This window comes from Daphnia pulex, chromosome 3 (genome assembly GCF_021134715.1).
Source record: "Daphnia pulex isolate KAP4 chromosome 3, ASM2113471v1".
Taxonomy (NCBI): domain Eukaryota; kingdom Metazoa; phylum Arthropoda; class Branchiopoda; order Diplostraca; family Daphniidae; genus Daphnia; species Daphnia pulex.
In genome coordinates, this window is record NC_060019.1 from 11,687,055 (window position 1) to 11,705,646 (window position 18,592).

Consider the following 18,592-nt stretch of genomic DNA (forward strand, 5'->3'; position numbering starts at 1 on the left):
TTTTGTGAGGAGAGAATGCGTGACCCTCGTATCTATCTTGTAGTGATGGTCGCTTCATTAGTAACGTTAGTAATGACAAGTCAACAATCGATGAAATACCACGTCTCTCGCTCTTGACAAACAAGCAAGTAGTAATCAAATTTGGGTGTACTTATTGCCGACTATACTACATATGTACTTGACAGTCTCCTCCGAGACACGTGTCGTCTGTGACTCTTATATATTATCGACCTGGGAGGCAATAACAGTAACGCGCAACGTATTAGATATCAAGCGTTTCATTATTTTGCGCAATATGCTGCCGTCGCCTTCGAGAATGTTTCAAAAATGATTGAACTATTTGGCATTCGCCGAATTTGAAATTGAACCAATCGTCGGCGTCATTTATCGCTTTGTGCCTAGCGCTGGCTGTCTCCTATAATCGAAATGAATTCAGCAGATCAAAGGCGATGTTCAACGTTTTCAGGTGCTGGGGTCGGATTGGGCAATAATGGGTCCCTTTTACATCACCAAGCGTTCAAGGCGAAAAACGTATGGGGAAACCATGGCGTGTTGGGTTAAATACCTGCTTCTTCTTCCCTTTCTATATATGGACCGGTTTTTTTTTCCACTTTTCTTTTTCCTAAACAATTTATTCAAAATAAAATAAAAAAAAGAGAGTCTGGACAAAACTATACACGATGGCTCCTCCTTCTCGTTGGAGGTGGCCTTCTTGGCGGCCACAGGTATTACCGAGAGAGACGGGCGGGAGAGCTACCCATTTTCAAAGGTGTATTGGACCGTTGCCATACTATGTATGTGTCCTATTCTTCTTCTCGACTCTAGACGGTTCAGTTTCTCTCTCGTCTTTAGCGCGCGCGGGTTTCGTTTTCACGTTTTCACTTTCCTTCATTCTCATTCGGGAGAAGAAGAAGAAGAAAGAAAGAAAAGAAAAAAGACGAACGCCATAGACCAAGTAGAAGACGAGACCTTTTTGGTTTCCATTCGGACGATTCTCACACAACCAAGTTCTTCTCTCAGTTGCGATCGCGCTGGTGTAGCCGAGCGGCTGTAATATTTTCGAGCTCTCTCTATCTCTCTCTCCATTTACATTTCGTCGAAAATTTCCCATTGATATCCTCTCTGCTGCACTTGATATTTTGATTATTTCGTTGGGTTGACAAGTTGTGAGCGACGCGGGGCTGCTGAGAGGGTGAATAGACGAAATGATCGCTCACACGCTCTTGACTGGTTTTGTGTTGATCGGATGCATCCGCGCCGGTAAGTTGTTCAATTTCACATCAATTATATCTCTTCTTTTTTTTTTTCTAATTTAATTTAGACTCGATGGTCTCATTCATGTTGACTTATTGCGAATTATTATTATTTTTGGTGTAGCTATAAGAGATTATTCATTCGTACGTAAAGTTTAAAAACAAAAATATTCAATTGGAATATTTAATTTCGCTTCAAATTGGTTTTCGTCTAGCGAAAATCGGTTGAAATAAGAAAACGAATGCAAATGCGACGAATTTAGAATTCGATTTCCAAACTCGACGACTTTCGTTTAAGTCTAAAAATTCGAAAAGCAACAGGTTTTTCTAGCGCGCAGTTTTCAACCTTCTGGGTCGTCGGAGTTTGTAAATATTTTCCCTTTTGATTCTTCTTCTCTCTTCTCTCTTCTTTTACACCCTATGCAAAGAAACGAAGCGAGAAGAGATAAAAATCAAAATGTTCACGTCATTTTCGAAACCAAGGGGATGCTGCTGGTTAGTTAGTTACGATGGTGTCGGTTGGTCGCCGCAGGGCAGGGTGGTTGTTATATGTCGGTCCGTACGTTGATGCCCATACATGGTGAGACATACCTTGAAAAAACTAAGAAGAAGAAGAACAAAAAAATAACGAACGAGAAGGATATAACCTTCAACCTGCTTTGTATTATTAAGGGCGGTGGTGGAATGGTATATCTAAGTCCCATCAGCATGGGTGGTGACGGATATCTGCGTTACTTTTGTCGGGACTTGCCCCATACTTGGCGTTTGTCTGGCCGTGCCAAATTTCGTCATCCCGAAATTGTCAATTGCGTAGTATGTATATACGTACGCACTGTGCGTATGTGGTACGCGTAGGTGCCAATGCGTAACGAAATGATCCCGTCACGCAATCATCAAACCGACGAAATTGTCGAGTGGGTTTATTCGTTTTTGCGCAACATCTTTTCGAAGGGGGGGGGGGATATCACGAGGACCTTTTTTGTGTTGTTGCGTCGAAAGATGATGATGGAAATTCTTTAATGGGTGACCGCGACCTGTTGAGCCCAAAACACACAAAATTGCTCAGTCCTGACGCACCAGCAGTCACCGTAAATGGAGCGAGGACCTTGAGATGAACAATATCAACGAGCTATACGGGGAATGCAAATAAAAATGTTGTTGGGAGACGCGCTGATGGGCGTATATAGCTAGGCGGTTCCATTCTAGTGTCTTTGGCAGAATTATCGGGCGTCGTCTTCAATCAGTTTTCAGTTGGGTTTCATGGATCGTTTTTGTTTTTTACCGTAACAAACCAACTGGGAAAGAAGCCAACTAAAAATTCAATCACGCTGGTTAGGTAACTTGTTTCTTTCAAAAATCTTGTTGGGCGACTATGATTGTTCAGTCAATGGAACCAAGCAACCAACCCATCAAATCTCATCTCCCTTCGTGACTGGCCTGCCCTCATCGTCTTACATAATAAAATATACGCTTGACGCGTATGCATAGGAAAAGTTTAAACTTTCACTGAGCGCGCCAGAAAACTTTATGCACCAGCCATAAGAAAAAAATAATACCCAGAAAACAATTAAGCAATGTATTTTAATGGTGATTTGGGTTCGATCTTCCGGCCGACTTATCAGATCGATTTTTTGATTGGCGTGAAAACCCCTCCGAAAATATAGAAAATCGTAGTAAAAGTAAATAAGCCAGCACATGCGGTTTTTTCGTTGATATTATTAGTCCAGCAAACGACTTATAACGCTCTCTCTCTTTGTCCACTGTCCTGAACGGTTGACAGTAAAATAAAATAAAATCGCCACATCAAACGAGGACATTTTTTTGTTGTTGTTTTGTTTCTTCTTTCCTTTCTAGTGGAAACGAGTCGTCACTCACTGTTGAAGCCGCAACGATTTCTAACACAATCTAATACGGGGAAAAAGAAATCGAGTGGTCGGGGATATTCGATTAGGCACGCTTGGAATAAGTCAAATAGAGCCGAAATAAAATAACTAAAAAAAAAAATCAGGTATATATACAGCATATAGGATAGTCAAAAAGAGTGATATAATATATTTTTAAAAAACGTGAGCGTACGCATAAGGACTCATCACACGGCGCCAGCAACTTTCTCTGACGAGTTTGGTGGGAGAGAGAAAGTTTGGACGGACGGACGTCCATAGATTTGTTTGTTTTTTTTTCCTTTTTTTCTTTTAAGAAACACGTACGGCACGCACACACAGCACGGCGGGACGTATACATATTTTCCTTTTTTTTTGTGTTCCTCCTTTATTTTGATTGTTATTTATATTTGTATTGTCTTTTTCTTTTGTTTGCTTTTTTTTAATATTTTCAATTTCAAGACTTCTTGAATTGTATTCTTATCCCGCCCGGAAAATAGCATAATCGTTATTAACGAAACAACAACAACTTTGAAGAAAACAAAAGAACAGAGCCCCCTTCAAGTTGTCCTTTCCAAATGAGAGGACAACTTGTTAAACGACATTTTTTGAGTGTCAAGGAAAAAGTTCCAGGGTCCATTAAATCATTATTTCCGCGCATTTCCCCCCCTTCGTGTTTCTGTTTCTTTTTTTTTTCTTGTACGTACCTGCCGGGCAAGAGTGGTCGAGACGCCACTCAAAAGGTGTTGCGTGGTTTCTAGTATAGCCCCAGCAAGGCCGAAATTGAATTCAAGAAAATGGACATTGAATCTCCGGCTGACACGAACGAGTCTCAGATAATGGCCAAGCGTGAAAAACTCGTCGCCGTATTTCGTATTTTGTTTGGGCCGTGAAACGTGAATGACGCCCGTCGCGTGTTCGTCACTGCTCCGGACGCTATTACGAAACGAAGGGCAGGTGTGGTGCTGGCTTGTGACGCGCCCGACAAGAACATTTCGCAGGAGCGTGCAACAAACCATGCAAATCGCACGACAAAAAAGGTTTCTTGACGGCGGTTATTTCTCGGCGGGTGAACTTGGAAAGAAGTAAAAGAGGAGGAAGAGATTTCCAGGCAGTCCGTGTTTCCTGCCCGACTCTCTTCCATTGTGTGCTATACGCACATAACAACTAAATCGTTTCGCTTGTTGACATAACTTCGCACATCCGGGCCAACTCTTTTTTTTTATCCCCATCCGAAACGCAGTTTTCACAGGGCGGAGGTTATGAAGAGTTAATAGGCATCCACTGTGCCAACCAAAGTTTATGCGCTAACAGAGTTTTTGGTTCCGTTTTTAACGATCGTCAGTCTTATAATAAAAGGAGCTATACGTATGTATAACCTCAGCATTTTTCATGTGAAAAAATTCAGGGAAATATTTCCCTTTCTTATTTTTATTGATGACTGAGTCTTTCCCTTTTGTTTTTTGGCTTCCTCTTTTATGTACAGCTACCATCGGAGACGGGCGGACGAGCTTGATCGACGGAAAACCTATTGATAGTAAGTGGAACATTGACATCAAACACATATCCCTTAATTTAGTCATAGTCTCCAAATTTCTCTTTTGTTTCCGCGAAAAGAAAAAAATAAATTCCGCTCAATTTCTAAGAAAAACGACCCCAAAAAAAAAAACAGAGGGCATTAAATAAAAAAAAAGATAAATGACAGTGGAAGTAGATTTTTCTCCGAAATGTCTACAATCTTGTAAAAACGTCGCGACACAGCAGATATAACTAGATGCACCGTGTGTACTATATTATAATATTCCTCGACAGGGATATAACTCGATTGCCGGCTAAGGGTCTCCATTGATGGAGGGTCCTTACGGAACAGAGTCCTCATCCGCCCATTATAGAGATATATAGTGAACGTCGTGATATATATGAAAGCAGAAAAGGAAAAAAAAAAGGGCAAGATCGTTTTATATAGAACAGGAGAAAAATAATAAGCCGAACTGTATGATCTCATGTTGCTATCCTCTATATACGACACCGTTAACGATGTCTCTCAATGCCTGGCTGCTGCTGCTGCATGTCATACAACCCATTTCTTTTTCATCACGAAAATAACAGATCGATCGTCCGGCAGTTGCATCGTAGAGGGAAAAACGTACTTATCGGAAACTTCCGTACCGCGTGACCATCCGTGTCATTACTGCATTTGCTATGGAGGCAAGATCGATTGCTTCTGGAAGCAGTGCGCTCACATCCCGGATGGATGTCAGGTGATGGCCTTCCAGGATACCTGCAATCCTTCGCTCTACATTTGCGGTAAATTTTTCAACTGTCAAATCCTATCGTCCCGCGATCAGTAATTAAACAGTCTGGCGGAGTTGGCGCAATCCCTTATTGATTTTCACCGTTGCATCATATTTCACGTCCAGACATTCCCGAGAAGGCGCGAGAGGCTCCGACTTACGGACCCCCACAGGCCATTCGTCAGCAGCCCGGTTTAAGTGTACTAGCATCGACGAAAGTCTACACGACCAGTCTGCCCACTGCCCCGACATTGGCGCCGAGCTCACGGTCGACTCAGCCGCCGTCTTTTGTTCAAACTTATACCAAGCCGGAGGTGGTACCTCCTTCCCGTCATCTGCTTCCGCCCGCTCGCCAACTGATTGAGCCGCCATCCCGTCATTTGACTCCACCTTTGCCGTCGTCCGGCGTTGCTGCCCAAAAGAAATCCATTTCCGTTTCTCCCGTTCAATTTCAGCAGCAGCATCAGCAGCCGTCCAGTCGACAGCGGCGGCCGCTGGAGGAGATTATTCCCATCAGGCAACCGGCCCAGTTCGGACTGGGAATGAAGAGCAAGATGCGATTCAGTCGATCATTAGCCGACGTCACCTCCATTCTCGACACGATGTTGCCGCACAGCATTCAAGAAGAATTTCCGTTGAACTTTGACCACGAAATCGTGGCGCGTTTGGTGGAGAAGCAGGTTCGCTCGAGACGATCCATCAACAGCTTGGCAGGCGACAATCACCACCATCATCATCACGATCATCATGAGGAGGATCGAGGCTGCACCATTCTCGGCATTCATTACCAGCTCGGTGAAGTGATAGGTGAGTTTGCGGTTCATACAGTAGGTAGCAGCCAAACCAAATGGTAATTTTGACTGTCGATGTAAAACGGAAAGAGAAAGTTTTACGAAAGTTTCGTATACCGTCCTTGTGGTCGGATATTCAAATTATTTATGAGTCATAATAACAAGATGAAGAATAATTTCGAGGCTCCCCGACCGAGAGGAGTTTAGAGATGATGGGAATTATACAGATTCGCTGTGAACACGGATAAATGCTTCATTTGCATGTAGTATTTTGTTTTGTTTTTAGCTTAACCGAATCGTAATTGAAACTGTCAGGTGTTGCGACTGATGTTTGCCGCGAATGCCGATGCGCTGCGCAGTCTCTCTTCTGTTCGCCAAAGTGCTGTTTCAAACCGGCGCCACTTGAGCAGGTGACTGGAGAATTCGTTCGCATCTTGGACCAAAGTCCCGCCCCGGTTTCGGGATTACTGGCGCCGCAACATCCACTCCATTACATCAAAAGCGAGTAAGTAGCAAAAGCTAACAACAAATCATCATTCTCTCGTGATTCAATGAGTTCGTTTATGGGGAAAAGAATAAGGGAATATGTGCGTTACAAAGAGAACAGCAGCGGGCCGCCGCTGGGGCCATCAATGTGATTGAATCCTAATCCACTTCTTCCACGCGCTGATAAATAATCAGAATTGGGCTATCCGCCTACGCCTACGATCCAGTGAGGCTAGGCGAATTAAAATTAAGACGCAACATATCCAACGGGAATTATGAAAAGAACGAATGTATTATAAGAGAATTTTGGAATGAGAGAAAGTAGAACAATGTACGAAAGTTATCACACACACACAGATCTAACGTGATAAGACCATGTTCGGAAACAAAAATTACCACAACGGTCATACCGAATGAAAGATTCCCCCCAAACTTCCGCAAAAGCAAAATACTTGTAAATTCAAAAATGGTTTTAAAGTCATTTGTAACGAGACAGCCGTTTGACGTGCGCTTGAACACAACATTGTCGGTAAATTCGTTCGACATTGACTGTGTGCGACCTCTATATTTCAGCTGCTTCTCAGCAAACAAAAGAACAACAAAAACGGGGGATAGGTGAGAGATGGCGCTCAGGTGGGCGGACCTTTCCCTTAGACACATCAGATCTCTTTTCGCTCTCGTTGTGCAAACATCATGTCGGATCCCGAACAGTCAAGCGATTCTAGCTCAAATTCTAGTAGTTCAGGCTCCGACTCATCAAGAAGAGGAGGCGTAAAGAAATTTCGTCTCTCAAGTGAAAAGTCAGCTAGTTTGGCCGACTGGGTCGTATCGGGTTTAGATGACACTCGAGCGAAAAGTGCTAGAGAGGCCTTTAGACCCAAACTAAAGAAGAACGCCGACCTGCTGATCAACCCCAATCTAGATGATGCATTCTACATCCGGCTGAAGGCAGTTAAGTCATCTTCGGCAGCCAAGGTCAACATCGACCCAATCGAGAAAATCTACAGAAACCAAACCTTCAAGATCCTTGACTTAGTCAAGCCCATCATGTTTCTAGCAAGTCGGCTCAAGAAAAAGAAGAAATCCCGAGCCGACGCCAAGGCGGTCAAAACAGCTCTGAAGCTCTGGGCGGTGGTGTACCACGACATCACGAACGCGCGACGCCGCAACATTCTGGCCCAAATCTACCCGCAGAATATTGGACTGCTAGACGACAAAGCTGTCCTGCCAACGGGTGGAGAACACCTCTTCGGTCCGAAGTTCACCCAGGCCCTGGTCGAGCAAGTGAAAACTCTGAACGCTCTCGAAAACGCGGGAGCCCCTCGCGCGCCCGGATCTAAAGGTGGTCATGATCAACGCCAATCGAATCGCGATTTCAGCCACCCCCCTTCATCTTCAGGCGGTCGCTATTCCAATTTTAAAGGATCTCGGTATGTCCAATCTATTCTCCTTTCCTTTTATGAGTTTTTCTCTTGGACGCATAGCGCGTTTTTATGTTAAATTGTCAAGACCGGCTTTCGATCGGTGGAATTTGTCAACGGTGGCCCCATATCTACAACTAAATTCTATTTGTGATCCCGTCCAATTATTTGGGAGCGGGTTGGCTCACCAAGTTGAGCTTGATTGACTCATACTTGTCGGTCTCAATTTTTTTCCTATTTTTGAAGGCCTTTTGAAATTCCTTCAGTTTAAATGGGGGCGTTTTCTTCGAATTCGTGCCCCCCCTCCTTCGTTTTAAACTCAATGTGATGGGCGTTCACCAGACTAGTAAGGGGAGTGGTAACCTTCCTGCGGAAGAACGACCTTCGCCTCGAACTTTATTGGGATGAGATTTTAATCTGGGCGCACGGGTATAGCAGTGCCCCAGCACACTTCCGTGCTCTTCGGATCCCCTTAGATTCCAAACCGGATGATCATCTGATCAGGTCAAGAGAGCAATTTACGCTTTCGGCACGTTTACAAGAGGCTCGTAGAAGTCCTTCTTGGGTGGTTTCAAAGGCAGATTTTACATCTGGCCGTCCGCTCATTTTTCCCGACGACGGATTTGTCCAGGGCATCGGATGCATCCTTTTTAAAGAGAAGAGGGGGGCAGTATGAAACGAATAAGGACTAGGAAACTAGCCGAGATTGCCCTAGCAACACCACTGACCTCTCGTCCCTGATAGAGCTAGCAACGGAAATTCCGCTCCTTCTCTTCCCATCCAAGTAGGCTGATCTCCCCGTTGGGGGTGGGTCATCCATTGACAGGAACGAATCCATCTGTTTTATCGCTCGGTGGTTCTCCGGAGTTGTCTGGAAGAACGAACCTTTCCGAAGGAAATTATCGAGCTCATACTGGGAGCAATTCGATCGAATACGCACCCTGCATACCAGTCCGCTGAGGTCGCTTGGAGCAGTTGGTGTAAGCAACGGAACCACAACTCTCTGTTGTCTGGCGTCAAGGAGGTATTAGCTTTTCCTTGTTAATTTTCATTCCAGCAAGAGCTGCAGCACGGTGGGAAGGAACCCTCCGACAACTATTCGTATGAAAGAGTATTGACGCCTTTTTAGACGAAATGCCGATTTGGTGGCGCATCCATGTTACACAGCCCAGCAGGGCTCCCGCGAGCTCCAATTTTCAGGCGTTGGTAACTGTCGACCATCAGGGGGTCTTATCTTATATCTTATTATATCTGATTATATCTTGCTTTAAAGACACAGTCAATGTCGAACGAATTTACCGACAATTTGTAAATTGTTCGAGCGAGCTTTAGCTCGCGATGAGCAATTTGGATTGTTGGGGGAATGGAGTGAAGACATTGACTGTCTTCTAACCACCCATCCCACCCACTTCATTCCCGTTATCATTATGTTATTTAACTTGAATTAGGTGCAGCATCCGATTATTGACGGCCCACTAATTCCTCTTTCCTTCTATCTTTTTGCTAGATACAACAATGATAGCCGCAGATCCAATTTCGACCGTGGCTCACCCAATCCCGCCAATAAAGGCGATCAGAACAACAACAACAAATAGGCCATTTGAACCATGGATCACCTTACACATTTTCCGTTAAGCCAGATCCACAGTTTGTTTTTGCTTCCAATTCTGATGTGTCTAAGGGAAAGGTCCGCCCACCTGAGCGCCATCTCTCACCTATCCCCCGTTTTTGTTGTTCTTTTGTTTGCTGAGAAGCAGCTGAAATATAGAGGTCGCACACAGTCAATGTCTTCACTCCATTCCCCCAACAATCCAAATTGCTCATCGCGAGCTAAAGCTCGCTCGAACAATTTACAAATTATTATCTTTCTTTTTTTTTTAAATTGTTAGTATTAAGAGATTCACACAACCCTTTAATTTTTTCTTCTATTACAAAAAAAAATTAGGTTTGATTAAATTGCGACACAAGTGTCTTACGAGTCACCTACTGGCAGTTGGCATGACTGCGGCAAGGAGAAATCTCGGAGGCGAACCTTGGGGGCACGAGTCCGCAAGCAGTATCATCTCGTCTTCACTCTCCCCTCTTATCGTTAGTTCCATTATTGCATCATCAGCACATTACTCTGTCATTGATTCATTCACGTTGTGCGAACAACGTCGCTGCCTAGTGCCATTCAATTATTATTTTGCAAACGCGACATCGGAAAAATCGGAATTCATCGGATAAGTGTTGTAAGTTGTAACAATAAACGATTTTTAATGAAATTCGGGATGACTTCTTTGAAGATTTGAGCGCGCTAAATTACTCTAATAATATCAGTGATGAGGCAATTGATGAAGAATGTACAAGATCCCAGAGTCGGAAACGGTGACGAGGGCACGACCGTCGCCCGAAACAAAAAGTTTGGAAGCATAACGTCCTCTGGTCTGAAATTCGACCGTCTGGACCAACCCGTAAAACTGTGAGGATGGCGTGATACTTGCGTCGGCGAAACGTGACGAAGAAGAGATGGAAGAAGAGGAGCCTGGTGTTATGGGTGTTAGTGGAAAGCCCATACCGCCGGCCAAATGGCTGCTCCCGTTGGAATGCAAATTCTGGGCGATCGTCCCGGAGTGAGCTGAACTTATATTCCACCACGCAATTCGGTCACCCAAGGAAACTAATTGGAAGAAGGGCGAATTCTGACAAAACTGCAGATCACGAACCCAAGACTGATGAGCCTCCAGTGTTGCTTTCAATGTGTTTCGCAAGTAATCGAAAACCTGTTGGTGGAAAGCAATTAAGATTATGATACCACATGTATACAATTTCGAGGGCAAACACAGAAGATATGGAAGTAAGAAGTTGGAATATACCTCTATGATGCCAGTGTCGTAGCCAACGGCTATTAATTCAACATGACTGGCGAATCGGCACACTCGTACTGGGCTAAGTTGATGTCCTAACCAAAACGGCTTTCGGAACGTCGTACTCTGTCTAGGAGAACTGCTAAAACTCTGTAAAATTAGGGAAAACCATCAGTTTGTTCACTGAAAAAAAAAAATGCTTAAAGACCAAAGAGAAAGAAAATATTTACGAGTTCTGAAACAGACGGAATCTGAACAATCTGGACTCCTTGAGTGGTAGTTCCTTGTGCCAACCACTGTCGATTGGAAGCACGGTCGACGCAGGTCAAACTCAACCGATAATCCTCCATGATTAAATGTTTTGGATAACCAGTCTTAACATCCCATAGTCTGATACTTCCATCGGCTCCACATACTATGATCGTGGTCTCTTCTGGTTCAACGAAAAAACAATCAATGACACCTTTCCGAGGACCACTAATAGTGACAGTTTCGCTTCTTGGCTTCCAGATCTAATTAAAAGAGAAATAATTACACTTGACAGACACGATTAAGAGTAATTTCATCAACGAAATACCTTGATGCACCCTTCAGAGCTGACTGTCAACAGCAAAACATCTGAGGGGCTGAACTTTAGCAATGTCACTTTTGCGTCTGAGTGATGGCCGAGAGTTTTAACTTCGCTTCGGTCCAGTGACATTAGTTTTACTAGGCCACTCACAGTTGACCACGCCATCATAGAGGCTTGGTGCGATAATACACATATTTCAACCTGATCAGATCCCGATTCGACGTCATTCGTAGTTAGTAATGTCTCACAATTCGATCCGCTGACAACCTAAAATAACGAAATAAGTTAACTTGTTCTGGCATTTTCTTTAAAAATCAATTTACCTGGATGTGATTATCTGATCCAACCGTTGCAATCAGAAAATTGCTAGATTGATCCGGAGGACAAACAGCATGGAACGCAGAACACGACAAGGAGCACTGGTCTACTCGTTCTACATCGGTAACATTCCATACTTTTAAAGTTTTGTCAATCGAGCCAGAGAGCAGCCATTTCGGGGGATCATCGCTACTTTCACTGGGAGAGAAATGTAAAGTGTTGATGGTTCTGAAAAATGTGAAAAAGAACACAAGATGAAAAAAAAAAAGTAATCGAAAAGATTTTTAAAACTTTTGAATGCAATAAACTAACCCAGAGTGACCGACATATTCGAAGATCTGTTCAGCCGAATCGATGTTGTAAAGGAGGATGTTATCCTTTGAAGTGGTTACCGCTAAGAGTTGTTTGTTATCAGTCACGGTGGCGCAGTTGTAACACCAACTGCTACTGGCCTTAGCAATCGATTTTGGAAATGGAGTATCACTTTCTCTTTCTTTGTCAGAAGAAAGGGTCCATTCGAACTGCAAAATTTCATTATCCGAAACTGAAAGAAGTGAGGTTTCTACATGAAAAAAAAATTATAAATAAAATGTTGGTAACGGTGACCGAATCTGTAAAAAATACACTACTATCTGCACAAGGAATTACTTGATAAAAATGAAATGAAGAGAATTCTGGGGCTAGAATCCTGCCTCGGAAAAAAGGCTACGCAGGTATAGAGGGATATTTCTCCATTCCAAATGCGAATACTCGAATCGGTGCATCCCGTAGCAACATAAACCCCACATTCCGAAAAGCAACAGGTGGTGACCGGCTCGGGATGTTCTAATACCCCAAGTTCCATACAGGCAGTACTAAGCCAAATCTACTCAACAGAGGGAAATCGTGTTACATAACTTATTGGAAAAAAATTTAAAAATACGATTTCCTTACACGAGCCGTGTTATCTAGACCGCAAGAAACTACTTGCGCGCCGTTCTCGGAGAACCTCGCACCCAAAACCTCATTAGTGTGCCCAGTGTATGTCGTCAAACTATTATCTGTTATGACACGGTCACTGACATCGAACATATTATGCCAGCTTGAGAAAACCAAAGTAATAAACGAAAAATTTAGTAAAAAATAAAAAGTAAAAAACAAATAAAAGAAAATACCTGTCTTGGCGCATTCGCGGTGAAGGGGTTTTGTTTGGACGATGTTCGATCTCTGTGAAAAGTAAAAAAATGCACAAACAGAATTCACGAATTATTTTTAAAATGGCACTTTAGTTAATAAATAATAGGTGAGATATTAAAGCACGGTTAAAATTATGGAATAATTAAGCATTAATTTCTTTGGTAATGCAAAACAAAGTAACAAAAGGCGTTAACGTCTACCTAGAATGGTAAGCATAAGCATTAGCGCAATATTACGATCAATAAAATATACGTCGTGCAAGTTGGTATTGCCGAAATAAAACGAAAGGTGATGAAGAGCTTGTGCTGACTAGTATGGCATTTTCATTCGGTGATCCATTGTTTTTGTAACCGAGAAAAAGACCGGCGAAAGGCAGATCAAAAGCAAAGCTCTTACCACCAGCAACCACCGCATGAAAACCCATGACTACTGTGCGTGGAGGGTGAAAATGTGTTGAAGATGGATGGTCAAGTGGAGTACCGTCCAGTTTGCCGATGACAGCCGAGAGATCCCAGACCTTCACCGATCCGTCAGCCGACGACGAGACGAAACGTTTAGCATCTTTGCTCAGAGACAGCTGGTGAATGCTGCCGCTGTGTCCAATGAAACGGTGGAGTTCCTTTCCAGAATCAACGTCCCACATCTATAAATCGTGGAAACATTTAGAGGTTATAAGAAAGTGAAATTAATTGCAAAGACATATAAATTTGGCAAATCTTACGCGAATTTGTCCATCGTCGACAGCGCTAAGCAAACGTTGGCCATCCTGTGTGAAGCAAGCTGCAGTGACATGCCCGTAATTTAAGATTGTGCTGCGAAGAACTTGATCCATGCTTTCTTTTGTTTGACTCCCAACCGATCGACTAAATAAGCCAAAACAACTTATAACTAATAAGCCTTAGAAAAAGATATAAATAAAAAAAGCAACCATTCTAGGTAGAATTTTTCTTTAGCCTTTTTGGCCAATTCTAGAGCATCGTTATAGACGCTGCTGTTTTTTGGTTGTTGAAGGGCAAGTTGAACGATATCTAAATGACGGCAATGCACTACTATATGCCCACACGTCCGAATAAAATGCATGTAGTCTTCTACTCGTTGACTATTTCTTCCACTCTGAATTGGAACAGAACAATATTATACAAAATCAAAATGAAGATGCCAATTTTTACTTACAATCTCTGATATGTAGTCTTTGTATTTGCGGAAGTCGTTTAGCAAATCACTGGGTCCGGTTGCACGCAATTTGGCAGATACGAATGAAAGATTGAGGTAGACGCGAGGGAAAAACTCGGTATACTCGGCCTTGTATAAATGGTATCCCAAAAACCAGAAGATATAGTTATCATCTGGTAATTCACCGAAGTTGTCCTTGCACTCGGCGAAATACGAATCAACAAGCTTGCGATGTGCATTACGCTGTTCCTCGGCACTCATGTGTGATTTCAGGTAGTCCAAAAGAAGATCATGAATGCCGTATAAAACTATACAATTCGATGAGTGTTCTTGGAAGTGTTGCGCTACCAGCGAATTAGCCACTAAAAGACTGATTCTTTCCTCCATTTCATATCGACTACATTTCCAAAGAATTTGCAGCACCTACAAATGGAAATCATGAAGACGTGGCTTATTTTAGTTCATTGTAAAATTTACTTACTGGAGCTGGAATATTAACGTCATCTAGGAAAATAACAAAATCCTTCAACGAGTGTCTTGTGTCTTCATCCAAGTGATCAAAGCTGATGGAGATTGCCTCGTTTATGGTTTCGTAATTGTACGAACCATGGCGCCGTATTTGTGTGTATTTCCTATCACGCAGTTTTCCCAAATAATGATCCCATCTGTGAACGTCGATGCGCTGGCGATCTCCGCGTTCTGCTAAAAGTGGAGCTAACAATGAAAGCACCATTGGAGAACCTGAGGTTCGTAGAGATTTGTAAGGTTAGAAATTCACATTTTTTTTGTGTTGAATTTTGCATTTACAAAATACTATTGCATCAAATTAAAAGTTTAGCGGTATTACCTTTGCTTTCTGAATAAATTTGATCTGCCTGTTCTGGCAAATCTTGTTCCGAAATATTAAGACAATTGGCCAAATAACACAACGACTCCTCTTGAGTGAAACCGTCTTGAACTTTCACCAGCAGATCACGCCCATTAACAACTTCAGTTACGGAAGCGTCCCGAGTGGTCATCACTATAATGTCAAAATGTTTAAATAACGAGCTCGTAAACAATTCAGGTAATATAATATCTTACATATTCGGCATCCAAAATCAAACGCTCGGACTACTTCGCCTCTCCAAACATCATCTAAAATTATCAGACTTTTTTTCCGACTAGGGTCAGTCATAAGGCGACGAAGCCTTTCGGTAGCTTGGTCAACGCTCAACGGTGGTAAGACTGTATGATCAAGTCTTTCGCACAATGCCTACAGTTAAAAAAAATTTCAGTGATGAGATGATGAGTCCATGACATGAAATATTTCACCCACAAGAGTGTCTATAAATGAGATGAAATAATAGAAACTACTGTACATAATTGCTACACATATATACCTGCATCTTTGTCAATAAAGTATCAGTGCCTGTTTGTCCAATAGTCAACCAGTAGACATTGTTCTCAAAAGTATTAACCAGGAGATCGATATCTCGAATAGATTCAGCAGCCAAGACAGATTTGCCAGCTCCAGCCATACCATGAATTACCACAAACTGACCTTGATCCATTCCTTGTAGACATTCTCTGATTTGAGCAACCTACGAATAGCAAAAACATTGTTAGTGATAGTCAAATTTCAAAATAAGGCCAACTTACTTTGACATGACGAGAAATGAGATGTGGTGGTGGAAAAGGGATTCCACATTGAATCAGTAAATGTTGCAAGTTGTCTGCAGCTAGAAGCGGATCACTATTAAGATGGCTTGCTGCATCCGGACTATCTCGATTATTACATTCATTTAACTTGTCAGCTATCCAATCATAGTCAAATTCTAAAATTTTGACAAAAGTCTTAAAGGTGTCTTTCTGCCCTATTTCAGTAAGGAGATCCAACAATCTACGCACTTTGGCAGTCTTTGTTTTCTACAGGAATATAGGAGTGTTTTTAGGTATTGAACATTCATCACGAATCCCAAATGCCAATTTTTTATTGAAAACTTACCTCACAGTTGACATCCTCAGCTTGATGGACGGTTAATACACCATAAGCCACAAGTTTTTCTCTAACATAAGTGAAATCCACACTTTGAACAATGGCATCTCGATTTCTAAGCAAAGCAGCTTTTTCGACGGTGTTCATCTTAAAGTTTCAAAGTTTGTTATCGTTAGCTTGACTTAGTTGGAGAATTTGCACAATTTCATAGGACGTAGGGCATCATTCGTTTCAAACGATTTTTTCTTTTAATTTCAAATGATTTAGGAGAGAAATTCAAAGTTTTGTCCAGCCACAGCCACAAAAGTAACTTCTTCTGTCAACAAAATATGAAATGTCGAGATTTGTCGTAATGAGCTTACTGAAGTTGGGCTACTACTAGAGTATTAAATTTTGAAAAACAAATGAGAAACGGCGCAACCAGCCAACCAGATGACTGGCGCAGTGGCGCCAGAAATGAAAATGAAAATACGTACAGAGAATACTAGCACTAGCAATCACTCAGCAGGTATTAGCGTCCATCAAACAAATATATATATAAGTACGTCTTTCTAAGTTGAAGTTGTATGGTTTAGGAACGCAGAAGATTTGGCCACTCCGGTGCACTCCGCTATTTTCAAAATTGAGAAAGAATTATAGGGCAATGTCGAATCGATCAATCAGGTCATTGAGGACATTGACTTTCGAATGACCGAAAAGTTACGTGACCTTATCCATTTCAGGCACATATGAAACTTACTGTGGGAGACTCAACTGTCAGACCCTTAAAATATAGTTTGCAAGACAAATGTTCTTACTTCATAGAAAATATGCTTTGGAAAACTTCTGGCACATGTTTTATTCACACATCGATGCATTTTAACTTTATTCTTTTCATAGGAATAGTAAATTCAATTTGAAAGAACAGAAAACATCCTTTTTTTCACATTTTTACCAAAAACGGGACAAATTGGAGCAAAAATCGAGCGGAAAATTTGTTTCAACGACAATAACCCGCTCCTTTTTGGGGTGAAAAAAAAAAATTAACGTTGATCCTTGCTCCGGCCAACAGGCTAAAAAACTAATTAAAATAACAAAGAACTATCTGATCGGTCCAGCCAACTGGCCTCGATTGTCTCAGGGCCAAGCACTAATAATAACGCTCAGTATAATAAAGATCGTGTAATAACAGCACAGCAACAACAGCAGCCACACATCCCACAGGTCGTAAAACGTAGCTATATAATAGGCAGCAGTCCTACCCGCTCTGTGTAAATATGCTATTAACTATACAATTCTCTCAAACGATTTCGCGTGTGATACACACACTTGGAGCTACATACTGTGCAGCAATCAGGAATGACGATGTCCTATTTTCAAATGAATAAGGATTGTCACGTAACTGCAATTGCCATGAATGCACTTCACTGGCGTCGGCTTTTATACACAGATCCAACATCAAGAGTACTAGGCTACAAAATGTATACATTTCCGCGATAAGGCAGCGCGCAGTAAAAAGTTAATTAGTATTCTGCTCTGTACACGCTGCTTATTATTACGCATATCACGCTTAGACAGTATAGTATACCCTCGCTATATACATGTCCGCAGCACAATTTTATTTGGTCTGTGCAGTTCCTTTTACAGATGTTGTCGGTCGCTGACGCTTGATGGATCAAAGCAGTCCTCCTCTGTTGCATAGCAGGCTATGATCCATCTTCCTCCATCTGAGGTCTTCATCTATACAAGAGTACCACACACATCAAGATATGAAACGAATTTCCATTCGTTTGGTTTGCCGAGGTGGCACTTTTAGTCTAATTGCATTATTATTATTACTATCTTCACTTTGGTAAATGTCAAAGTGCGATGCGTGACGTTAAACTTCCCACGCTTTGGAAACTATCGGCTCTCATGAGACGAACGTCGGGATCATCTGCCTACACCGGGCACCCCACTCAAGAAACTTATTCACATCAACAAAAAGTAAAGATCTAGTCCTCATAGTTGGCTATATAAGGTATAGATGGGCTCCTTATTCTTACATGTATAAGGCTGCTGCTGGTTGCGCAGGCTGGCAGGCTGTCCAGTTAAATATAGCAGCCATCATTACATGTCTTTTTGAAATAAACATTTCTCGTTCTTTGGAAAGATTCAAACTTGTTTTTACACAAGAGCTAATATATAGCTGATGTTCAAGCTACTTTTTTCTGAACTACTGAATGCAAATGCATCATGCTAGAAAAAGACATATGCACTCTAACATTTGAATTTTGTATTCCTCTATACACTCGTTGACTTCAGTGTTTTGTTTTTTTACTCTCTCGAACCCAATGGCACCATTTAAAACTTTGTTTTCGTCACCGGTTGCCTAGCACCAACATCTTTGTTTTGTTTTTTCCTCTCATTTCCGCTGATTTTTACAG

At 42.1% G+C, this 18,592-nt stretch overlaps 3 protein-coding genes across 4 annotated transcripts; 2 read left to right on the forward strand and 1 right to left on the reverse strand.

Annotated features, from left to right (window-relative positions):
- The first annotated feature begins 801 nt into the window (after positions 1-801).
- Positions 802-10,389, forward strand: LOC124191129. The gene is made up of 6 exons (XM_046584142.1): positions 802-1,260; positions 4,620-4,670; positions 5,243-5,440; positions 5,554-6,234; positions 6,534-6,723; positions 10,071-10,389. Exons 1-6 carry the CDS (start codon positions 1,206-1,208, stop codon positions 10,078-10,080), a joined length of 1,185 nt encoding a protein of 394 aa, XP_046440098.1. The 5' UTR covers positions 802-1,205; the 3' UTR covers positions 10,081-10,389.
- On the forward strand, positions 7,367-9,907 carry LOC124191131. The gene is made up of 2 exons (XM_046584143.1): positions 7,367-8,134; positions 9,633-9,907. Exons 1-2 carry the CDS (start codon positions 7,398-7,400, stop codon positions 9,718-9,720), a joined length of 825 nt encoding a protein of 274 aa, XP_046440099.1. The 5' UTR covers positions 7,367-7,397; the 3' UTR covers positions 9,721-9,907.
- On the reverse strand, positions 10,008-16,556 carry LOC124191128 (apoptotic protease-activating factor 1-like). 2 transcript variants are annotated; one of them, XM_046584140.1, is made up of 19 exons: positions 16,197-16,556; positions 15,851-16,117; positions 15,592-15,792; positions 15,293-15,464; positions 15,057-15,230; positions 14,691-14,950; positions 14,210-14,632; positions 13,965-14,149; positions 13,758-13,899; positions 13,433-13,679; positions 13,015-13,066; positions 12,794-12,941; positions 12,509-12,725; positions 12,173-12,422; positions 11,866-12,088; positions 11,549-11,809; positions 11,202-11,483; positions 10,981-11,121; positions 10,008-10,887 (listed from the first exon to the last, which is right to left on the reverse strand). In XM_046584140.1, the coding sequence occupies exons 1-19, from the start codon at positions 16,332-16,334 to the stop codon at positions 10,441-10,443; spliced, it is 4,230 nt and encodes a 1,409-aa protein (XP_046440096.1). In that variant the 5' UTR covers positions 16,335-16,556; the 3' UTR covers positions 10,008-10,440. The 2 variants fall into 2 exon arrangements, with proteins under 2 accessions (XP_046440096.1, XP_046440097.1); XM_046584141.1 differs by having other exon boundaries at positions 13,517-13,679; positions 16,197-16,545.
- Positions 16,557-18,592: the final 2,036 nt, after the last annotated feature.

What these genes read in the sequence shown, in the direction of transcription:
- LOC124191128 (XM_046584140.1), bottom strand. Translation starts at nt 16,334, where the DNA reads ATGAACACCGTCGAAAAAGCTGCTTTGCTTAGAAATCGAGATGCCATT. An exon ending in CTGAGGATGTCAACTGTGAG is followed by an intron (nt 16,118 to 16,196) that starts GTAAGTTTTCAA and finishes ATATTCCTGTAG; the next exon opens with AAAACAAAGACTGCCAAAGT. An exon ending in ACGTTAATATTCCAGCTCCA is followed by an intron (nt 14,633 to 14,690) that starts GTAAGTAAATTT and finishes TTCCATTTGTAG; the next exon opens with GTGCTGCAAATTCTTTGGAA.
- LOC124191131 (XM_046584143.1), top strand. Translation starts at nt 7,398, where the DNA reads ATGTCGGATCCCGAACAGTCAAGCGATTCTAGCTCAAATTCTAGTAGT. An exon ending in TCCAATTTTAAAGGATCTCG is followed by an intron (nt 8,135 to 9,632) that starts GTATGTCCAATC and finishes TCTTTTTGCTAG; the next exon opens with ATACAACAATGATAGCCGCA.
- LOC124191129 (XM_046584142.1), top strand. Translation starts at nt 1,206, where the DNA reads ATGATCGCTCACACGCTCTTGACTGGTTTTGTGTTGATCGGATGCATC. An exon ending in GATCGGATGCATCCGCGCCG is followed by an intron (nt 1,261 to 4,619) that starts GTAAGTTGTTCA and finishes TTTTATGTACAG; the next exon opens with CTACCATCGGAGACGGGCGG. An exon ending in TCCTTCGCTCTACATTTGCG is followed by an intron (nt 5,441 to 5,553) that starts GTAAATTTTTCA and finishes TTTCACGTCCAG; the next exon opens with ACATTCCCGAGAAGGCGCGA.